At 41.4% G+C, this 23,651-nt stretch overlaps 1 protein-coding gene across 4 annotated transcripts in view; it reads right to left on the bottom strand.

The window, feature by feature from the left end:
- VPS54 (VPS54 subunit of GARP complex) overlaps positions 1-23,651 on the bottom strand; it is a 140,822-nt gene that overhangs the window by 24,779 nt on the left and 92,392 nt on the right. For 3 of the 4 annotated variants that reach the window (XM_056567985.1, XM_056567983.1, XM_056567984.1), the window contains exons 2-7: positions 13,328-13,481; positions 11,305-11,546; positions 10,121-10,196; positions 4,510-4,547; positions 3,254-3,385; positions 1,192-1,577 (exon numbers count right to left, since the gene is read on the bottom strand). In XM_056567985.1, coding sequence (XP_056423960.1) covers positions 1,192-1,577; positions 3,254-3,385; positions 4,510-4,547; positions 10,121-10,196; positions 11,305-11,546; positions 13,328-13,472 — 1,019 coding nt within the window. In that variant the 5' untranslated portion in view covers positions 13,473-13,481. Of the gene's footprint in view, positions 1-1,191; positions 1,578-3,253; positions 3,386-4,509; positions 4,573-10,120; positions 10,197-11,304; positions 11,547-13,327; positions 13,482-23,651 lie in introns of those variants that run through there. The other variant, XM_056567986.1, reaches the window with a different exon arrangement.

The following is a 23,651-nucleotide window of genomic DNA, read 5'->3' as shown; positions in this document are numbered from 1 at the left end:
TGTGTGCCATGCTGATCTCTAACCATCATTTATCCCTCTCTACCCCTCTCTTAGCTCTCTAGTCTCCCCACTTCCTCGGACTCCCTTCTGCCCCATATACTCACCTTTAGAGGGGTACTCGCGTGGAAAACTTTTTTTTTTTTTAATCAACTGGTGCCAGAAAGTTAAACAGATTTGTAAATTACTTCTATTAAAAAATCTTAATCCTTCCAGTACTTTTTAGTGGCTGTATACTACAGAGGAAATGCTTTTCTTTTTGGATTTCTCTTCTTTCACGAGCACAGTGCTCTCTGCTGACCTCTGCTGTCCATTTTTGGAACTGTCTAGAGCAGGAGAAAATCCCCATAGCAAACATATGCTGCTCTGGACAGTTCCTAAAATGGACAGCAGAAGTCAGCACAGAGCACTGTAGTCGTGACATCAGAGAAATCCAAAAAGAAAAGCATTTCCTCTGTAGTATACAGTCCATAAAATGTATTGGAAGGATTAAGATGATTTTTTAATAGAAGTAATTTACAAATCTGTTTAACTTTCTGGCACCAGATGATTTAAAAAAAAAAAAAAATAAAGTTTTCCACGGGAGTACCCCTTTAAGCCCTGTGCTAGAACAACCTTCCCCTAACTGTAGCACTCCAGCTGTTGTACAACTATAACTCCCATCATGTCCAGACAGTTTTGCATCAGCTGGAGAGCTACAGGTTGGAAAATGCAATGCAGATGGGGAGAGCGCAGCCAATGTCTAGATCTCTTTGCCCAGCATGCAGTCAGATCACAAGATCACAGTAAATTTAACATGCTTCAGGGCCCTGATATTAAGTAAACCTTCTATCGGGCGATGTCTAATAAATAATGAAGTTGCCTTGGTCCATTGAGAATTGAACTTTTGTTAGCTGAAGATCTATACACTGCGGTCCTCATTATTCCCCTACCTGGGACATGATGCACACACACGTCACAGAGCACCATTCCTCTGGCCTGCACACTAAATATATTTAGTCCCTGATGAGACCACTACAGAACTGATCTGTAATGGGCTTCTTATCAAGTAAACAGGAAAAATCTACAGCTCCGTACAGTCTGGTCCCCTTGTGAAAGAATCCTGTGATTACTGCAGAGGGTTGACCAACATATTCCTGAAAATAAAAATATGTTATCTTGGCAAAACAGAGAATATCTTGTTAAATCACTTACCGAAAACTGTGAATACCCTGAAGTTCTTGCTGCAAAACTTCTTGAGTGGTTGCTATCAAGTCCAGGGCCCCTACGTATTCAGAGGTTGAAAGCAGCAGCTGAACCGTAGGCTGAGTCTGGTGCACAGTAGCCATTAGCTTCAGTTTATTGTACACTTTAATGCAATTGTTTCTCGTCATGGCCTGACGCAGGATTCGTAGAGATCCCTCGCACATTACTCTGTCTATCTGAGAAATCTTGTCCCGCAGCATCTTCACAGCCTGGGAAGTCTTCCTGAGGTAGTCCTGCAGCTCGTGCTGGGAGGTCATAGCGTGGAAAAAGGCTTCGGAGCGTAAAGAAATCTGATGGGCAATGTTCACCTCTACAACATCCAAATAGTGGCTCAGCTTAAACAAGAGAGAAAAACATGATGACTATATACAAGAACGTGGACTACTTACAGCTATGGCTGCTTTCACGCTATAAATTCATCTGTTTTAAAGATCCGTTATAATGATCCGTTAACAAAACCATTAAAAACAGACATTAAACAGCCGTTACAAAATCCCATTATAGTCTATGGGATTTTTACATTACCCCGTTTTAACCCTTCATAGCCTGTTATTAATAACGGATGTTATTTTGTGATGGGAGAAGGTAATGGAAGAAATAATGCATGCACTATTTCTTCCCTTCTTTCTCCCGTCACAAAATAACGTCCAATATTAATAACGGATGAATTTATAGCGTGAACGGAGCCTAACACACAAATATCCACTCAAATATCCCACAATAGGTAATAACTGTACCAAAAGGAGCCAAGAGAAACCTGAAAATATCGCTGCAGCCTACAGCGAAGGTTATCTGTCATCTACGTAGTATGCTTAGTTTACGTATTTTATGGCATATATTGGGAACCTGCTGCTTTATTTAGTGCCAGAATATATCTTTAAGGCCCAATTTAATTACCTTTTTGCATGCGCGGCCTCCACAATCTCAACCTGAGTTTCCTGTTAGAATTGAATGGCCCGTATGTGCACTGAAGCTTTATTCATTATCTATGAAAAATGCTGGAGAAATCAGAGAATAGCTTCCGGCTGTCTCTGCAACTCCCATAGAGAATGAAAAGAGCAGCGTCGATATTAAAAGGGTTATCCGGGCAAAGACATCTTATCCCCTATCCAAAGGATAGAGGAGAAGATATCTGATCGCAGGGGGGCCCGCTGCTGGGACCTCCTGCTATCTCCGTGCAGCACCCGTATTCTTTTCAGTCTCGGAAAGCTCCATGTCTGTTACGTCACATCTCCAGTCCTCGAAAGAAAGAGCTTTCCGAGACTGGAGATGACTGGAGATGCAGCCCTGCATAGAATGCGGGTGCTGCACCGAGATTGGGGGGTCCCAGCAGCCGGGCCCCCCGCGATCAGACATCTTATCCCCTATGCTTTGGATAGGGGATATGATGTCTTTGCCCGGATAACCCCTTAACAGGAGAATCTGGTCCCCATTTTTTTAATTTTGGGGGGTCCTAGTAGTTGCTGCCCCTCTGCATTTAGATAGTTATCATTTTAACCCCCATTTCATAAGATGTAAAAACAGGGGTCAAGTCCTGGAAAAAAAAAGTGTGGGAACTTTTCCACATAAGGGCTGGTAATAGGAACAATGTTCCTTCTGTGGAAAAAGTGCAGGAACTCAGTTCCCACATGTTCCTGCAGGACTTGAGCCCTGTGTAAAAACCCCTATACAGTATATGTTAATACTTTTTTATGATGTATCCTTTAAGTGCCATAAAATACCATAATAGCTTAAGGCCGGGGTCACACTGCAGAATCTCCAGACAGTCTTTCCACCGGAGATCCCGCGAACGTCGCTAGGAATGTGCCGTCCCCATAGACTCAGAAATGCATTGCAGTCCACATGGTCCTAGCGCCGCCCACGGGATCATTGGCGGAATTTCTGTCTGGAGATTTTTCAGTGTGAACCCGACCTATGGGTGACAGATAAACTGAACAAAGCCTAACAGTGATATCCATCTTCCATTCTGAACCGTTACATAGTAACCATAAGCACTAAATATTGAACTTACCTTTTCCTGCAGTAGCTTAGCCGATGCAGTATCTCTGCTTCCTTTACCACTTGCACTACTGAAATGGGACCATGGTAGAACTGCGTTAAATGTTAAAGAATCATCCAAAGCAAAGTCTGGTTTCATGAAGATCTGGAAAGTAATAAAAGAAGAACTATATTTTTCACGGCCCAGATTTATTTTCTTTTCCATTTGCAACGTACTTCAGCCTAGAATTCATCTCACTTCAGCCTAGAATTCATCGCTAAAAATGTAGAAAGGCAAAGTGAAGGAGCTTCGTTCCATTATTCACACAGCAAAACAGCAGATTACAAAACCAGCAAAGTAGATGTGATTTTTTGAAATCTGATCTACACACAGATTTCAACTGTGCAAACAATACACCAAGCAAAGAGGGGCTAAATCTATTCTACCTTACACCAACATTGATAAATGTCCCCACTGAGTAGCAAAATAATCTGATTACACATTTGAGAAAATTCTGCTTAGCCCTTGTTCACATTTGCGGAAACATTTAGTTTGGTAATTCCATAGCAGCACAGTTCCATTTATTTTAGTTAATGGGATTCTGCTGCACCGTGGAAACAGATGGTATCTTTATGGTTGGGTCACACATAATGTATAAGCAGCATATTTCATGCTGCGAGAAATCCATTGGGCAATGGAAAATATGCTGCACATTTTGCTTTAAGCAGACACAAAGGGCTTCCTCATCGCAGCCCTGTGTGTGCAGGGAAGTTTAGAGGCAGGCCGAGTGCACCGATGTGACTGTGACGCAGGAGCCCACCTCTGAACCTTACTGCACACACAGGGCTGCGGTGGGGAAGCCCTTTGTGTCTGCTTATAGTAAAATGTGCAGCATATTTTTCGCTGCCAGGCATGTTTCTTACAGCGTGAAATAAGCTGCAAATAAGCTATGTTTGACCCTACCCTAAATACGCAAAAAGGAAGCCATCAGTCACTTGTATTTAAAAAAGCTGTGCTGTACACGTAGTGTTCGGAAACATCAGTATAATTTGCTATATAACAGACACCAATAAATAGTAGAAAATCAACAGAATAAGTGTCTAGTACAGTGTTTCCCAACCAGTGGGCATGCAGCTGTTGAAAAACTACAACTCCCAGCTGTCCGGGCATGCTGGGAGTTGTAGTTTTGCAACAGCCGGAGGCAACCTGGTTGTAAAACCTGGGTCTTGTACAAAAAAAAAAATATATATATGTATAGATGCACTTTTTCAATTGATTGCTCGATTTACCTTAGGTACTTGATCCAGATCCGCCCTTGGTTTATTACCTAAAATAAATAAGAATAAAAAATTCTGATAAAATTCAGTATGTAAGCAATAGAAGCAGGAATTTGATATATATAAATATATATATATATATATATATATATATATATATAAATATATATATATATATATATATAAATATATATATATAAATATATATATATATATATATATATATATATATATATATATATATCTCACAAACAAGACGCACATTCTCCAACATTATAGATAGTCACTGACTGGCTCAATTCTTAGGTAAAGATCTAAGCTAAAGCAAAGTTCATACTTCAAGGTTTTCGCGTGTGTTCTGCCTGCTGCAGATGTTATATGACACTGAACACGATTTTATCAATAAGTCAGGGAGACAGTTCAATATAAAATGCTAGTAAACAATATGACCTATCTTTTTAAGTCAAATAATTGGTTCTCTGCTCCAACCTGTGAAATCCAGAAAATAAATCATGGACTTGAGTGTTCGGGATTATCAGATGGTAGACTACAATAAAAAAAAATTCACTATACATTTCATTGTTGAACTGTAAAGAATTCCATTTACCATGAGCAGTGGGCGTTTGAACATTGAAAGCTCAAAATATAATTGTCCGCAATGTTGGTCACCTTCACATTCTGATTTTTATGCTGTATATTGAGACGCGGAATCCATGTGGAACCTAGAAAATGTAAATTCTCCTATGAGCAGACACAGAGGACTACTTGGCGGCAGCCCTTGTGTGCAGTAATGTTTGGAGGCCGGCCCAGTGGGCTGATGTGACTGTGGCGCGAGGGCCCATCTCCAACCTTCTTGCACACACAGGGCTGCCGCAGGGTAGCCCTAAGTGTATAGGAGTATATGCAGTGTATTCTCCGCTGCGTAGTGGATTTCGCAGTGTGAAATACACTGCGCATACACTATTTTTAACCATACCCTAACACTAATTATGATGTAGAGGTCATGCAAATTTTGACGTAGATTTTGGCATAGATTTTTAGACTCCCACTGATGAGAAATACTCACATGTAAATGGACCCAAAAGTGCCAGGCTTTTTCTGCAACTAAAAATTCAGCATCACTGGTGTAAGTGAATAATTCTTGTGATGACATAGATTTGGGGGGGGGGCCTGTTTGTTTGCAGGCAGGATATAGGATGATTTGTTTCAAGTCATTATAAGAGTTTTTAGTAGTTAGTACAAAGATACAGGTGTCATTGTAAAACAAGAAAAGGCCAAATAAATCAACATGTAAGTTCATTGACACCACTGAAAAATCAGGCAGATAACTGGAAAAATAGGGGAAATAGGTGCCAAGGCAATGGGTCACAACCTGGCCAGGCTTGCCTACTGCATGTCCTGATATCAGCCATACTGCTCTCATGAGAGAGGGTTGGAATCTATAGAATAAAAAATGCTGAAGGATTGGGGTGGGGGTGGGGGACAAAGAAAAAGGGTGGGGGGGGGGGGGGGAAGGTACGGTAAACATGGAACAGAAGCGCTGTGGGTGCAGTCGACATATCACAGCTAGCAGTGGGTAAAGGGGACATCCAGATCCAACACCCAATGTGGGGTAAGGTGATACCAAATCAGGTAAGTTTTGAGGGGAAGAGGGGGTTTGGTTAAACATCACCCAAGGGAGCCACAGACAAGCAATTCACTCAGCCCTGTCATGTGCCTCCACCATCAGCTCTTCCAATCTGTAGATGGTCCAATTCTATTACCTGTTTTCACAAGGAAGGTGGGTCTGATAGTTTTCAATACCTGGAAATCATTGTTTTGGCTGTAATAGAGAAATGTACTAAAATCCCATTCTTAATAGGGTATCAGGGAGCCTGGATAGCAATGCGATTTGAGTACAGGGCGCAAGGGAGGCCCCAGTCCTTAAGTTACAGGTCTCAAAGATTGCACACCAAATGTGGAGCATAGTGTGGGTCTCACCGTGGGTGGCAGCACCAACAGAGTTCACAGACCCCCAAGAAGTATTTATGAAGCAGATGAGGGAACCTATAAGATCTTATGTAAGGATAATAAAGTTTTCCTTCTGGACATAACAGGCATCTTGTGGTTTAAGGTTAAAGGGGTATTCCAGGCCAAAACTTTTTTTTTATATATCAACTGGCTCCAGAAAGTTAAACAGATTTGTAAATTACTTCGATTAAAAAATCTTAATCCTTGAAAAAGTTATTAGCTTCTGAAGTTGAGTTGTTGTTTTCTGTCTAACTGCTCTCTGATGACTCACGTCCCGGGAGCTGTGCAGTTCCTATGGGGATATTCTCCCATCATGCACAGCTCCCGGGACGTGACATCATCATTGAGCAGTTAGACAGAAAACTTCAGAAGCTAATAACAATTGGAAGGATTAAGATTTGTTAATAGAAGTAATTTACAAATCTGTTTAACTTTCCGGAGCCAGTTGATATATAAAAAAAAGTTTTTGCCTGGAATACCCCTTTAAGCTTCTGGGCCAGTTAGAGTCAATCCTAGCTCTTAGGCGATCACATTTGAAAACAATGGATCAGCAGAGACATTAAAGAGGATTTGATAAAGCTGTGAGATCACATAAGCAGGAGGACTAGTTTGCAGCAGGTAAGTTTGAAGCTCTGTCGGTGATGAGTCCAGGATTCGCTGATGGTATTTAAACTGAAGATGGGTATTCACTTGTCAGTACACAAACCGGGAGAAAGTCCTCTTCAGGCAGCATGCCTAACGTGAATTTCAAGAGAGAATATCCGGATGTCCACCTAAGAAGTTACTTAACCTGGTGCCCCACAGACCAAACCAAGAAAGATCACCTACCTCCTGCAGGAGGGAAAGAAAGATCGTCAGACGGGGCAATTCATGCCTGGAGAGGGAGAGAGCCTCACATTGTTATGGCCTGGCCCCATACCAGTAAGAAATGTCTGGTTAAGGGAAATAATGAGGAGGAGGAAGGTCTTTGGACTGGTAGGATCCAAGAGAGGGATCGAAGGGAAAAGGGAACCAGTTCCCCTTCCAGTGAAACGGACTGTTCACACTATGACTGCAGCATTATAGTACAGGGAGAAATCACTGCCCTATCTGGACAACCCTCCAACCCAATACAGTTTGCTGTAGCAGAAAATTATAGTAGGTCACAAAAAAAACTAAATTAGGGCATATGTTCCTTGCTTATGCATAAGCAATCATGGGCTCAAACATGTAAGGATCTTCATTCTTAGGATCTGTAGGTCAATCATAAAGTTGTTTCCCATTTTTAATGTGCTATTACTTTAAGGCTATGTTCACATGTGCTGTAACTTGCTGCATATTTTCTGCAGTTGATTTTGCAACCCATTGACTTTAATAGGTAGGAAAATCAGCTGCAGAAAATATGCAGCAAAATTTGCACGTGTTAACATACCCTAAGGGTGCTTGCACAGAGATGTAGAAGTCGGCACTTCAACCCAGCATACAATAAAGACACAAACACAGCACAGGCAGCGGCAGTTATACAACCTTCATGCGGGGTGCGGGTAAGGAGGATACAGTTCAAGTAATGTCCGCAAAAAGAAATGATGAATAGCACTCACCGCTCCGGTATGGATTAAGCCGGTTTATTCACAAATGCAGAGACAAGGTGCAGGGTGCAGACATGGACAAGACGTGGCTACTTCCAATGAATGGGTGACAGCTGTTGCGCGTGCACACCGGCACGCTTCCTCAGACCCCCAGTGACAGCTGTCACCCATTCATTGGAAGTAGCCACGTCTTGTCCATGTCTGCACCCTGCACCTTGTCTCTGCATTTGTGAATAAACCGGCTTAATCCATACCGGAGCGGTGAGTGCGATTCATCAATTCTTTTTGCAAACATACCCTAAGGGTGCATTCACACGTGCATATTTTTGCTGCAGATTTTGCTGCCTATTGACTTCAGTAGCCAGTTAAATCTGCTGAAGCAAATCTGCAGCAGAAAATATACATGTGTGAACGCACTCTAAGGGTACGTTCAGAAAAGTGGATCCACAGCACATTTTACGCTGCCGATCCGTTGCTGAAGGACCGCTACATGCTTCCTTTAAATGGCCTCGGAGAGGCAATACGCCGCTATGAGCAGACACACTGAAAAGATGTGCAAGTCGCTGCGCATGCATGGTGTACCCGCACGCATTGCGGCCGCTCCCCCTGCTCCATGAGCTAGGCCGAGAGCGGCCACGATGAGCGAGTAAACTGCCCATGCGTGCTGAGACTCGCACATCGCAGTGTGTCTGCTTGTAGCGGTGTATTGCTGCTCCGAGCAGGCACATCTAAAGGCACCATGTAGCGGTCCTTCAGCGGCGGATCCGCAGCATAAAATACGCTGTGGATCCACTCGTCTGAACGTACCCCAATCATGCGTTCACATGTGCGTATTTTTGCTGCAGATTTGCTTCAGCAGATGTTGCTGCCCATTGAAGTCAATAGGCAGCAAAATCTGCAGCAGCAAAAATATGCACGTGTGAACGCTGATTTTGCAACCCATTGACTATAATAGGTTAAAAAAAAATAAAAAAAAATAAAGGGGCATTGTGACTTGCTAAAAAATGTGCTAAGCCTGCTTCAAAACATTAAAAAACAAATACTTCTCTTCCTCGCTTCCACTACCATTGCCAGTTCTGTTGAACAGTGCTTGCTGTGTTTGGGGTCGGTGCCTACATTGCCCTCTCAGCCAATCAATGGTTAAGGCAGGACACTGCTGCAGAGGCTGATTGGCTGAGCGGGCAGTGAATGCCCCAAACACAGCAAGCACTGTGCAATGTAAACGGTTACAGGGGAACGGCACCAGCATTGGGAGTACTTAAGGTAAGTGTATGTATGTGTATGTATGTATGTATGTATGTATGTATGTATGTATATATATATATATATATATATATATATATATATATATAATTTTAATTTTTTTTTATGCTTCCAGAATACCCTTTTAAATTTACGGAGATAGGGAAGAGTGACTAACATTCTTATATTGATTTTGTAAGTAGTGGTGGAAAAAGTATTGAGTCAAAAATTAAACAGTCTACCTTTCAATTCCTCCCACCAAGCCACCCATTTCACACATCACAGGAATGGACAACCCCATGCATATTAGATTGTGTATTCCACTACCCAAACCAGGACCTATGCCTAATGACAAATATCAGTACAAAAAAAAAAACTATACAAATGGAAGAAACGCATAAGGCATAGTATATAGAGACTGGTTAAAGAGAAAGTCCAGGGAACTGAACTTTTTAGACACTTATCCCTATTCAGAATAGGGGATATGTGTCTGATTGCAGTGAGGCCCCCGTTAACTTACACGTATTCAAAGCAGAGCAGCCCCCACCTTCCTGGTTGAACACCAGTAACGGCCCTCTCAGCCAATCAGCAGCTGAGGCAGGACATAGCTGGGGCCGGTGATTGGCTGAGCGCACTGTCACTTGCATTTGCTCAGGAAGGTAAGGACTGCTCTGCTCTGAGGACGTGTAAGTAGACTGGGGCCCATACAGGAGATTGTGGGGGGGTCTGGCCGCTGGAATAAGTGTCTAAAAAGTTTGGTTCCCTGGACTACCCCTTTATTAAGTTTCTTTATAAAAACATACCATGGGAAAATGCCGGCCTGTTAAAGTCATCTTTTGGAGGACATATTGACTTCCACTTTTCATGATTTTTTTCTCTCTGAAGAAAAAGAAATAAATTAGACAATAAACACACATTGACTATAGATGTTGCCAAGTAGCAAGAAAATGTTCCCACATTTTTTTTTTATTCTCTAATGCAGTGTTTTCAAACCTATGTGCCTCCAGCTGTTGCAAAACCACAACTCGCAGCATGCCTGACACTAGATCAGTGTTTCCCAACCAGGGTGCCTCCAGCTGTGGCAAAACTACAACTCTCAGCATGCCCGGACAGCCAAAGGCTGTCCGGGCAAGCTGGGAATTGTAGTTTTGCCACAGCTGGAGGCACCCTGGTTGGGAAACACTGCACGAGATGTACATTGGGACCTCTAGTGTCTGTAGCAGTGTTTTCCAAACAGAGTGTCCAGTCGATAAAAAAAAAACTATAACTCCCAGCATGCCCAGACAGCTAACTGCTGTTTAAGTCTGCTGGCAGTTGTTGGTTTGCAACAGCTGGAGGCACCCTGATTGGCAAACACTAGCTCTAATGTATAATTAGCAACCTGTTCCCCATTCTACCATGGGATTTCCATACTGGAGATAGGTACGGGTCCTGGAGGTAGCACCTTTTTCTAATGTCATCATTTATGACATATTCTGTCGAAATACTACAAGCAACTAAAGATGGGAAAAACCCTAATCTGACTATACGCTCGAGATATTTAACCTACTAAAAGGACATTTTTGACCGAAGGCAGGTATTTGTGGAATGTCAGATGTTTGTTTCATTCACAGTCATTGCATCATAACCAACAATACATGTACGCCTTGTCAAGAGATCCCCAAAGCAGAAATGACTGGCGAAGTATTGTTTTAAAGGGTAATCCAGCAATGGAAAAACAGCACAACACCTGTACTCAGGTTGTATGTGGTACTACAACTTGGCTCCATTCACTTCAATGGAACTGAGCTGCAATACCCCCCACACAACCAGGACAGCAGTGAAGCTGTTTTTGGAAGAAATCAGCTCTTTTTTTATAATCCCATCTATAACCTTTAGACTTTGCCGTGCTGGACGGCAACTACTACAGACCGACCATGACCAAAAAACACAAATCTTGAGTGTGTGGATGACTTCTGAAAACCGTAGAAGAAATGGTTTATCTTACTAGACTGGTTTGCTGGATGTAAGATGATAAGTGTTCCTTGTTGATGGGTAGGAGGTAAGGTGAGGGCAAGACGTCCATTTCCACAAAGTCCTGGCCCCATGTCTTCGTAAAGAAGTCAGACTCCCGTTTTGCTAATCGGGGGTCATTTAATGCTGCCGGGAGGTTCACTTTGGAATGATAGATCGTCCATTTGTGCTGATCGGCAACTACAGACGGCTCATCGCACATACTTTTAGAATCACCTGTGAAAAACAGAGGGACGACAGAATAATTTACTCGCCAAGTACAACAGTGGAATACATCACAAGACATATTACTTACTTACACAAGACATTACTTAAAGGTGTACTGCAGCCAGAATGAACTTATCCCCTATCCACAAGTAGCTGACCGTGGGGGGGGGAGATTGGGGGTCCGATCGTTGGCCCCCCCCCCCCCGCTATCTTCTGAATAGGATCACACCCTCACTTACTAGACTTTGTCCATGCCTGTGCTTCAGCTTGAACAAAGCCATGGTTTTATAAGTCATGATTTCTATAGAAAGGAAATTAATTTTTCTTTCAAAGACAAAGAATATTAGAAAGGTTAAAGGGGTATTCCAGGATTTTTTTTTTATTTGACTATGCTACAGGGGCTGTAAAGTTAGTGTAGTTCATAATATAGTGTCTGTACCTGTGTGTGACTGTTTTCTCACAATTCTTCTGTGATTTTCACCCCAATATTTATTTTTAATAGCATACAAAATTACTGTTGTCTCACATTTTTCCCAAGTTGCAATGCAGCCGAGACCTGACTCACTAGTCAGCTGACGACAGGGAGCCTGTCTGCTTCAATGGGTGGAGGGATCAATCTGCAACTAATGCAACAGCTGTAGGCACCCTGATTGAAAACCACAGGTCTTTTGAATGGATGCAGCTCATTTATGTTTCAATGGGTGGGGTGGCTGATGTGTGGGAGGGAGGAAAATGGAATTATGGGATTTGTAGGCAAAAAAGAAAACAAACAGGAAATACCAGTTCACAAAAAGCTAGCCACAGTGTTATGGTAATCCCACAACATAGCCATTTAGCCCCAAGACAAGGGCAGATCCTTCCTAAGCATGTCTGCCTGCCAGGTACGTACTAAAATCACCTTATGGTGGAGAACCCCTTTAATGTTTTGCCAAGATGTACAACATATAAGAAGTTTTTAAATCAGACAGTGCCCATCTAACAGGAGTTGAGCAGAGAAAATAAACACTGATTGCAGTATTTTTTATCTCTGCTCAAGTCCTGTAATCGAAATGGACTGAGTGGACGGAGCTCAACTCTGATGTGAACCTGGCCTAATCTGGTGACTTTTGTTTTGTCACATGACCTAAGCCTCTCCCATTAAGGAACATGACACACGAGAAGACTGCACAAGAAATCATACTGCTTCATGAAAACATTCAAGATAAGGGGGAGGGAGCAGGAACAAACACTGTACACTGAGAAAAAATGCTCAGGGATAGAAATAAGCTAAGGGGAAGTTGGAGAAATAGGTTTAAAGTGTATCTGTCGTCAACAAAAACTTTTTATATAATGTAGATAATACCATTATATGTATGTTTGTAATATACATTGGTTAGAAAATGTGTATATTTTTATCCCTGCAGCTATTGCATGTGTGTCTCTATGAGGAGACCAAATACAGGAAGTGAGGGTGGACAAGCAGGGCTCTGTGCAGTAAGAAAAAGCAGGACAGTGTGCACTGAGGCTCTAGGACATGTTTATGGCTCATACATCAGGATGATTGACAAGCCTGGAGTATCCAGAGATCCCTGCTTGTCCTGCCCTCACTTCCTGTTTTTGGACTCATCATAGAGACACACAGACAATAGCTGCAGGGACAGCATTTTTTTCACCCAAAAATATACACAATTTTTAACCAATGTATATTACAAATATACATATAATGGTATTATCTACATTATATAAAAACGTTTTTGTTGACGAGAGGTACACTTTAAGTACGACAAAAAAACGGAGATTGGGACATTTACCTGTAGGCTCTTTGGGGCAAACATCAGGAAGCGAGCGCACCAGTCCTAGCTGCTGTGAGGGTTCCAGTCCTTTTCTGTACACAGGTTTGCTGCTGTTAGAGTGAGACACTATTGAAGAGCTGTGGCTTGACGCCATTGCATACATCTAGAGAAGCTGTCCAAACAAAGAAAAGGAGAGACTTGTACTGGGTGCAGTTTATTGTTTCACAATAACCTATATTCCTATTTAAAGCTACATTAGTTTATGAGACTTCTACACACTTGTCGTTTCATCCTGCAAAATGTACGTGAATCCACAGCGTCAATGTTCTGCATATATCATCTAAGCCTTCGGACCACAAAATGCATCACGACCCGTGTTCTGTACATAAACAAGGATGCATTTCTACATACTGCAGCCTAATGCAATGAAGTCATCACAGGGCAGCATGTAACGGGACACCCGGGAGCTGAATTATTCATGGGCCAGATCTCTAGTACATATGCTGAAGAAGCTTACATTTTCCACTCGCTCAACGGTAAAGAGGAAAAGGTTTTGTGCAGTGTATGTGTATATAAAGAGAAATATACAGTATATATATATATATATATATATATATGTCACTTGATGTATACACACAAAAAATTAACATAGTTAAATTACCAATTTATTTTATTATTTTTTATTTATCTATTACAGTCCACAAAAAAAAGTGAACTTTGTTACTTCTTTTGAAAATGCATGAATAAAATTGATGTTATTTTCCTTGTCCAGTGTTTACCGACCAGGGTGCCTCCAGCTGCTGCAAAATTACAACTCCCAGCATGCCCGGACAACCAAAGGCTGTCCGGGCATGCTGGGAGTTGTAGTTTTGCAGCAGCTGGAGGCACCTTGGTTGGGAAATGCTGCCCTACAGTGTCTGTCATTACTTAACCCTATTGACAATTGGTATGGTAAAACACAGTTATCAATTCATGCATACATTTCCAGGAGGAATAAGAGAGGAATGGGACAATGCACAGTCCTAAGAATAGATCTTCCAGATTTTTTTTTATTTGTGGAAAGGGAAACTTCAAGTTATTACAAAATTTTACAAAATTTTTATACCATGGCAACGTCCTTGATGACTAGTGCGATTCTGTGCATACCCTGAACTGCAGGGACAGCAAAAAAAAAAAAAAAAAAAGTACCTGATCCTGATCATGTACATCTAATTTTTATGGGTCTACAACCTATATTTCTCTCAGAATTACCTTTATTTACTTGCCATCATTTGCTCTGTGAGGTTTCTGTTCATGCACAGGCATGGGGCGTGTCCCTCTCTTCTCCTCACTGTGATGACTCCTCCCCCTCCCTCATTCTGCTGACTGAAAGAGGGCTGGGAGCAAACACAGCAGCTCTGGACCTGCCTGCAGCCCTGTCAATCACTCATGGTGTCCATGACGTGTCAATGACCACTGCAGGACAGGTATGTGATCCAGGAGGCAGGGGGACCCCTAGTGGCCACTTTAAAAAAAAAATTTAAAGCAACTTTTGACGTGTTGAGCAGTAAGACGTTGAGCAGTAAGGTGCCCGATGCCATACACTTTTCCCGGCTGTGACTCAGGAGTGGCCCGATGTGAGCTCAACTTTTGACAGGTCTGAACAACATGTCAAAAGTTGTTTCAAATGGGCACTGTCAAATAAAAAATAAAAACTTTTTATATGTTGTACATCTTGGCAAAAAAACCTTTTTAACCTTTCAAATAAACTAATTTTTAAGTATATATTTCCTTATTGTAGAAATCATGGCATAACAAAAAAAAATATAAAAAAATTAATAAAAAAATTAATAAAAAAAAAAACCACAAGGGGTCCCTATACCCTCCAGAACAAAGTCCTGTCTGTCTGCAGCATCATCTTTGTCCCAGTTGAAGCACAGGCTGGGACAAAGTTCAGAAAGTGGGGGCAGGACTAGCACTCCCCTGTGCTCATTCCTGTCCTATAAGACTGCAGCATGAAAACAGTGAGGAGGTGGTTACCGAGCAGCCTGCAGTGATTGGATTAAGAGACCCAGCACAGCAGACTCAGGGAGGGAGTGAATGCATGATGAGTGAGGACGGGTTCAGTGCTTGGCTCGGACACGTCCCTTACTGAGTAGAGGATGTCAGAATGACTGAGCAGAAGAATGGAGGGATTTGCGACCCAAATACAGACACACAAAAAAGACATGTAAAGCATCTGCATGACCTAGTGTGTAACATATAGAAAGATAATTTTTTTTCTGTGATATAACAGGTACGCTTTTAAGGGCTTATCGAGGAAAAAAACTTTTTTTTCTATATATATCAACTGGCTCCAGAAAGTTAAACAGATTTGCAAATTACTTCTATAAAAAAAATCTTAATCTTTTCAGTACTTATGGGCTGCTGAAGTTGAGTTGTTCTTTTCTGTCTAAGTGCTCTCTGATGACACGTGTCCCGGGAACCGCCCAGTTTAGAAGCAAATCCCCATAGCAAACCTCTTCTACTCTGTGCAGTTCCCGAGACAAGCAGAGATGTCAGCAGAGAGCACTGTTGCCAGACAGAAAACAACAACTCAACTTCAGCAGCTGATAATTCTTGAAAGGATTAAGATTTTTTAATAGAAGTAATTTACAAATCTGTTTAACTTTCTGGAGCCAGTTGAGATTAAAAAAAAAGTTTTTTTCCTGGAATACCCCTTTAAAGAAAACCCCTTTAAAAAATAAATAAATAAAAAAATCAATGTTCCTCTTCTGCAGCCTGCATGTTTTCACATACATTGCAAGCTGCTCTGTCTCATGCACAGTGAATTTTGTCGGCAGAGCAACCAAAATGGCCAAATATCCCATCCGTCCCTCTCCTCAGCCGATTCATGACCAGATCAAAGTTGGTCTTTGATAAGAATATAGATCAGAAGATTTTCAAAAGAGAAATATGGGCTGGAGACTGAGCAGTCATGGCGGCTGCAGAACAAAATGTAAAAAAAGTGAAAGGGTTTGAAAACGTTCTGAATGCACTTTATGGGAAAACATGCAGGTTGTGGAATAGGAACTTATTGCATTACAATGTCCCTATGAATGGCACGGACCAGTGGGACAACCCTAAATAATTTTGGTTTACCCTTGATGGTTGCATATATAACCGCAGCCCTTCCAGTCACATATGTTAACCTTTGTTCACATGTTGTGATGGGAATACAATCCTGGAATGCACAGAATCACACTAGATATCCTGACTCATAACCTACTGGAATTTAAATTTGCATAGATAATAAAAACTGCATTCAAAGGTTTCCATAGGCTTTAGATTTCATTCAATATTGCTCATTAGAGATAAGCAAACTTACAGTAAATTCGATTCGTCGCGAACTTCTCGGCTCGGCAGTTGATCTTATCCTGCGTAAATTAGTTCAGCCTTCAGGTGCTCCGGTGGGCTGGAAAAGGTGGATACAGTCCTAGGAGACTCTTTCCTAGGAATGTATCCACCTTTTCCAGCCCACCGGAGCACCTGAAGGCTGAACTAATTTATGCAGGATAAGTCATCAACTGCCGAGCCGAGAAGTTTGTGACGAATCGAATTTACTGTAGGTTCGCTCATCTCTATTGCTCATATAACAACTGCTCTACCTTCATAACAAACTACCACAATCTATTCTTAGCACTGATTTTCAGGATTAAATCTGCAATTTTTTATTTCCTTTTCTGCTACATATGCGTCTACAGCAGTGTTTCCCAACCAGGGTGCCTCCAGCTGTGGCAAAACTACAACTCCCAGCATGCCCGGACAGCCAAAGGCTGTCCGGGCATGCTGGGAGTTGTAGTTTTGCCACAGCTGGAGGCACCCTGGTTGGGAAACACTGGTCTACAGGGATCTATTACTTACTCCCCGGGAAAACATTTTTTTTTTAATCAACTGGTGCCAGAAAGTTAGACCGATTTGTAAATTACTTCTATTAAAAAACCTTCCTGTACTTATCAGCTGTTGTATGCTCCACAGGAAGTTCTTTTCTTTTTGAATTTCCTTTCTGTCTGACTAGAGATGAGCGAACTTACAGTAAATTCGATCCGTCACGAACTTCTCGGCTCGGCAGTTGCTGACTTTTCCTGCATAAATTAGTTCAGCTTTCCGGTGCTCCGGTGGGCTGGAAAAGGTGGATACAGTCCTAGGAAAGAGTCTCCTAGGACTGTATCCAACTTTTCCAGCCCACGGGAGCACCTGAAAGCTGAACTCATTTACGCAGGATAAGTCATCAACTGCCGAGCCGAGAAGTCCGTGACGAATCGAATTTACTGAAAGATCGCTCATCTCTATGTCTGACCACAGTGCTCTCTGCTGACACCTCTGTCCATTTAAGGAACTGTACGGAGCAGGATAGGTTTACTATCCTTGACAGTTCCTAAAATAGACAGAGGTGTCTGCAGAGAGCACTGTGGTCAGACAGAAAGGAAATTCAAAAAGAAAAGAACTTCCTGTGGAGAATACAACAGCTGATAAGTATAGGAAGGATTACGTTTTTTTAAAATAGTTTTTAAGTAATTTACAAATGTGTTTAAACTTTCTGGCATCAGTTGATTAAAAAAAAATGTTTTCCTCCATATTGCGGATTTGATTGACCCGTTACCCGTGAAAATTTACCCTTTCGATATCCTGAGAGAAAAATTCCATTTGCCTAATAGCTCGTATTTATACTATTTAGAGATCAAAAAATATCTAGAAGTCCCGTCTGACAACTTTGTATTCCCAAGACCCACGCCATTTAAATTACAATGCAAAAGCTCTACTTCCACCAGAGGTCTTATATCTATTATCTATGATATCCTTTCCACACCATGTGATGTCTCTATTTCCGTCATGGATATATGGACAAGTGGGACTTATATATGGATTGCCCTCTGTCTATGCCTCAGTGGCACATTATATGGAAAAGGGCATCTAAATCGTCTTTTTGTACCTCAGTATAAAATACCGTATTTATCGGTGTATAACACGCACTTTTTTTGGCTAAAATTTTTAGCCTAAAGTCTACCTGCGTGTTATACGCCGATAAGCCGCTGCAGTTCAATGATTTAAAGCGGGCGCTTTAAATCAATGAACTGCAGCGGCTTTGCAGGTGTAGAGACCACCAGCGCTGCCCGCTTCTCTGCCCCTGCCTGCCCTGGGGTCTAGAGCCCTGCTGCCGGCCCTTCTCTCCCGCTGGCTATCGGCGCCGCTGCCCGTTCTCTCCCCCTGACTATCGGTGCCGGCGCCCCATTGCCGGCACCGATAGCCAGGGGGAGAGAAGCGGTGCCGGCAATGGGGCAGCGGCGCCGACAGACAGAGGGAGAGAAGGAGCAGCGGCGCCGATAGCCAGCGGGAATGAAGGGCCGGCAGCAGGGCTCTAGACCCCAGGACAGGCAGGGGCAGAGAAGCGGGCAGCGACGGCCTCTCTCCCCCTGCCTTTCCTGGGGGTGTATCGGGGTATACACGCGCGCACACGCACCCTCATTTTACCAAGGATATTTGGGTAAAAACTTTTTTTACCCAAATATCCTTGGTAAAATGAGGGTGCGTGTTATAGGCCGGTGCGTGGTATACCCCGATTAATACGGTACTCGCCCATTGGTATCACACACCCGACAAGTTACACCGTCTTTTTCCCCAAATATCTCCAAACTGTTGGAGACGTGAAACAGAAGTAGGTGCCCTTCCTCATGTGTTCTGGGATTGGCCGTCACTCAGGCACTATTGGCTTGAGGTACAATCTGTTATCACTAAGGTGTTTTCGATTAATCTCCCCCTTACGCCATCAGTTTACCTTTTAAATCTCTCCCCCCCCCCCCCCCCCCTAACCTATCTAACATTGTAGTCAGACTCCTCCATATATTATCTGCAGCAAAATGCCTTATTGTGCAATGGTGGAACAAAACGGAAGCTCCTCCTATTCAAGCTAAAATTAATAAAGTTAAGAATATCAGACAAATGGAATATCTTTCGGCTTTAATAGACAATAACCTTCCATATTTCCATAAATTATGGAAACCTTGGGATATGCTCTGACGCTTGAGACCACGGACTAAACATGTCTTCCTCCCAAATGTATGTCGGCCATGCTAACTCTTTTTCTGTTCTTTTCTTTCTACTTTCTCAAATACCCCTTCTCACTTCTTTCTCCGTATCATTCTTTTTGTCCCTTTATCTTCAACTCTTTTCTTTTTCTTTTGCTTTATGTCACTTTATTTTTTATTTTTGCTTGGTACTAATATCATGATAAGCCTTAAAGGGGTACTCCGGTGAAAACCTTTTTTCTTTTAAATCAACTGGTGGCAGAAAGTTAAACATATTTGTAAATTACTTCTATTAAAAAATCTTTCTGTACTTATTAGCTGCTGAATTCTACAGAGCAAATTCTTTTCTTTTTGGAATGCTCTCTGATGACATCACGAGCACAGTTGTCTGCTGACGTTATTATAATAATAATAATAATAATAATAATAACGCTTTATTTATTGTTGTCCTTAGTGGGATTTGAACCAAAGTTCCCAGCACTACAAGGCAGCAGTGCTAACCACTGAGCCACCATGCTGCCCTTAACATACATCTGCTATGCACGGTTGCTAAAATGGACAGAGATGTCAGCAGAGAGCACTGTGGTCGTGATGTCATCAGTGTTCCAAAAAGAAAGGAATTTCCTCTGTAGCATTCAGCAGCTAATAAGTACTGGAAGGATTAAGATTTTTTAATAGAAGTAAATTACAAATATGTTTAACTTTCTGCCACCAGTTGATTTAAAAGAAAAAAAGATTTTCACCAGAGTGCCCCTTTAATGTCTCTCATAATTACTATGTATACTTAATAACGTGTTTACTTGCCTAGAAACAGTTCTCATTACCTAGAATTGTGATAATTCAGTTTTTTCTCATGTATTATTTACAGCTTTCCTTTTTCCCATTTACCACATGGAGGATTTTTCTTCTTGGATTTGATATATTTCTACATCCATATTGTCTTTTTTATTTTCGTTATTTTATGTTGATTTACTTTTATGGACTTGTTTTTATTTTATTTTCCACATGCTTGTGGACTTACTTTTGTTCATGTATTAGGGGGGGGGGGGGGAGTTATAAATAAACAGTTATACAAAAAAAAAAAAAAAAAAAAAAAAAAAAAAAAAAAAAAACATTTTTCTGGCGAGTACCCCTTTAATGTACATAGAAGGACCACAAAAACAGTGACTGATAACAAACCATATAAAAATACTGCCCGCACGGACATAATTCCTTCCAACAACCTCTCCAAAAGTAATAGAACTTGTTTTTTTGAAGCTTTTAATCTGCTGGATGAGTATAGAAAGGTCATCGCCATGGTGGGACAGTATACTGTGCAGACCCCATCACTGCTGATCTGTGCACAATAAAAAACTATCTGATGGGAATATTATTGCTGTAATGTAAATGTTTTTATGAAAAACAGGTGAAAAAAGCAAGAAAGTCAATGAAGATAAATGGATATGGTATCGGAGTTTCTCTTGCAGCTCATATAGTCCTAACTAAAGGGGTTGTCTGCTTTATGGAACCTGGAGATATGTTAGGGCAGTTTCCCCACAGTGCAAAAAAAAAGGGGTGCTGCAGCATTTAAAGACTTCTTCCCTGCCCCCCAACATTATCTTAAAGGGGTACTCCGGTGGTTAAACAGATTTGTAAATTACTTCTATTAAAAAACTTTACCCTTTCAGTACTTATTAGCAGCTGTATGCTACAGAGAAAATTCTTTTCTTTTTGAATTTCTTTTTTTGTCTTGTCCACAATGTTCTCTGCTGACACCTGATGCCCGTATCAGGAACTGTCCAGAGCAGGAGAAAATCCCCACAGCAAACCTATGCTGCTCTGGACAATTGCTGACACGGACAGAGGTGTCAGCAGAGAGCACTGTGGACAAGACAAAAAAAAAAGAAATAAAAAAAAAAATAATAATTTCCTCTGTAGCATACAGCTGCTAAAAAGTACTGGAAGGGTAAACATTTTTTTTTTATTTTTTTTATAGAAGTAATTTACAAATATGTTTAACTTTCTGGCATCAGTTCATTTAAAAAAAAAAAAAAAAAGCTTTCCACCAGAGTACCCCTTTAACATCTCTCCCTTGATGCTATTCCAGAACTGAACCATGTAGCAATGGAAGAAGGTGATCTTGTCTGATAAATCGTGTGAGTTACAAACCTTGTAAAGTAGTGGCATGATGCCACAGTCCAGTAAGGCATGTTGGCACAGATCATTACAGCATTGTGGCAAAGTTCATCAGGCCCAGGTGGCACAGTTAAGTTATACTTTCTCTTTTTTTATGTTCTTTTTTTTTGGCCTTTGCCCAGTTTGCAGAAGGCTCCTTAGGGATCTCTCATCATCAAGTGGCAGAAAATGTACTCGGCCAGGTTTTTTCTGTTGCACTGCGCCAAAATTGAAAATGTGACACAATTTGTGCCGGAATAGTAAACACAGCAAGTCGGGAAGGGAATTCAACTAACCAGAAAACCCAACCGTAAGGGCTTATTCACACTACGGAATCTCAGCCCAGAAAAATCCGAAGCCGATATTTAATCAGTACTGTGATCCCTCAACTTACAATAGTTTCAACATACAATGGTCTTTTCTGGACCATTGTAAGTTGAAACCAGACTCAACATACAATGTACAGACAGTCCAGATCTGTGAAACGTGTCAATGGCCGGAAGATCTGACCTATTAGAATGGGCAATTTACTGGTAAAACACCTGTATTACTGAAGCGTATGCACTGACTGATGTCTACAGTACAGGGAGGTATTACATGTTCTGTACTCTTTACCTGTACCAGGGTTACCTGCTCTTTTGGACACCAGGTAAGGACGACTCCTTGTTACTTTTTTTTTTTCAGGACATTGCATTTACTGTACAGGAACCCGAAGAAGCTCCTGTCCTCTACATATACCAGGGTTTCCCAAGCAGGGTGCCCCCAGCTGCTGCAAAACTACAACTCCCAGCATGCCCGGAAAGCCAAAGGCTGTCCGGGCATGCTGGGAGTTGTAGTTTTGCAACAGCTGGAGGCTCCCTGCTTGGAAAACACTGACATAGACAGTGATTACAGCTCCCAGCAGATCTTTCTTACTTTTATATATAAGGATTTGCTTTATCTATATTAGTTATCTACTTATTTTTCTTTAATCCTCACTTTTTCCTATTTTTGGATGACATTTTGGGGCTTTAGAACCAATTACCAGGTTTCCATAGAGTTCTGGTCTCAACATACAATGGTTTCAACATACAATGGTCATCATGGAACCAATTAATATTGTAACTTGAGGGAGCACTGTAGTGGGTATCAGCAGAACCAACCCGTGCTAGGACCTCTTAGAAATGCACCGTCTCTACATTTTCTGCATTTTCAAGAATTTCTGCCAAAAAAATACACAAGTTCATTCTAACGGTGGAGTTTGGGGTCTGTGAATGGTGAAGCAGAATCCCATTGAAAAGAATGGGAGGCTGCTGGACTGTATTTTTCACAGCAGAACTCTGGAGAGGAATTCCGCTCTAATATGTAGCTTTGAAAACTGAAAAGATTCTGTAGGTTAAATATCTAATGGATTGGTAGGTGAGGTGTACTTATCTCTCCCATTCATTTATAATAACTTAAAAGGGGTACTCCACTAGAATTTTTATTTTATTTTTTAAATCAACTGGTGTCAAAAAGTTAAACAGATTTGTAAATTACTTCTATTTAAAAATCTTAACACTTCCAATACTGATCAGTTGCTGTATGCTGCAGAGGAAGTTATTTTCTTTTTGAATTTACTTTCTGTCTGACCACAGTGCTCTCTGCTGACACCTCTGTCCATTTTAGGAACTGTCCAGAGTAGGAGCAAAGCCCCAAAGCAAACCTCTCCTGCTCCGGAAAATTCCTAAAAATGGACAGAGGTGTCAGCAGAGAGCACTGTGGTCAGACAGAAAAGAAATTCAAAAAGAAAAGAACTTTCGGTGGAGCATATAGCAGCTGATAAGTACTGGAAGGATTAAGATTTTTAAATAGAAGTAATTTACAAATCTGTTTAAACTTTCTGGTACCAGGTGATTTAAAAAAAATAAAATAAAATAAAGTACCCCTTTAAAATCCTGATCTGAACCCACTGGGAATCAGCCCAGGATGTGATGGCAGATGTCGGTGGGAAGAAGGATCGGGCATGCCGAATTTAAACATGTTAAAAACCCTTTGTTTTCATAGGAAATAAAACACGGGGGTTTCTTCTAATCTTTACAGAAAGACACATGTATGTTCGGCCAAAAATCATTTCATGTGTATGGCCACTTTTAAAATTAAATGGGCACTGTCATTTGCAAAAA

This window comes from Hyla sarda, chromosome 3, assembly GCF_029499605.1.
Source record: "Hyla sarda isolate aHylSar1 chromosome 3, aHylSar1.hap1, whole genome shotgun sequence".
NCBI lineage: Eukaryota > Metazoa > Chordata > Amphibia > Anura > Hylidae > Hyla > Hyla sarda.
This window is presented reverse-complemented; position numbering and strand designations above follow the sequence as displayed.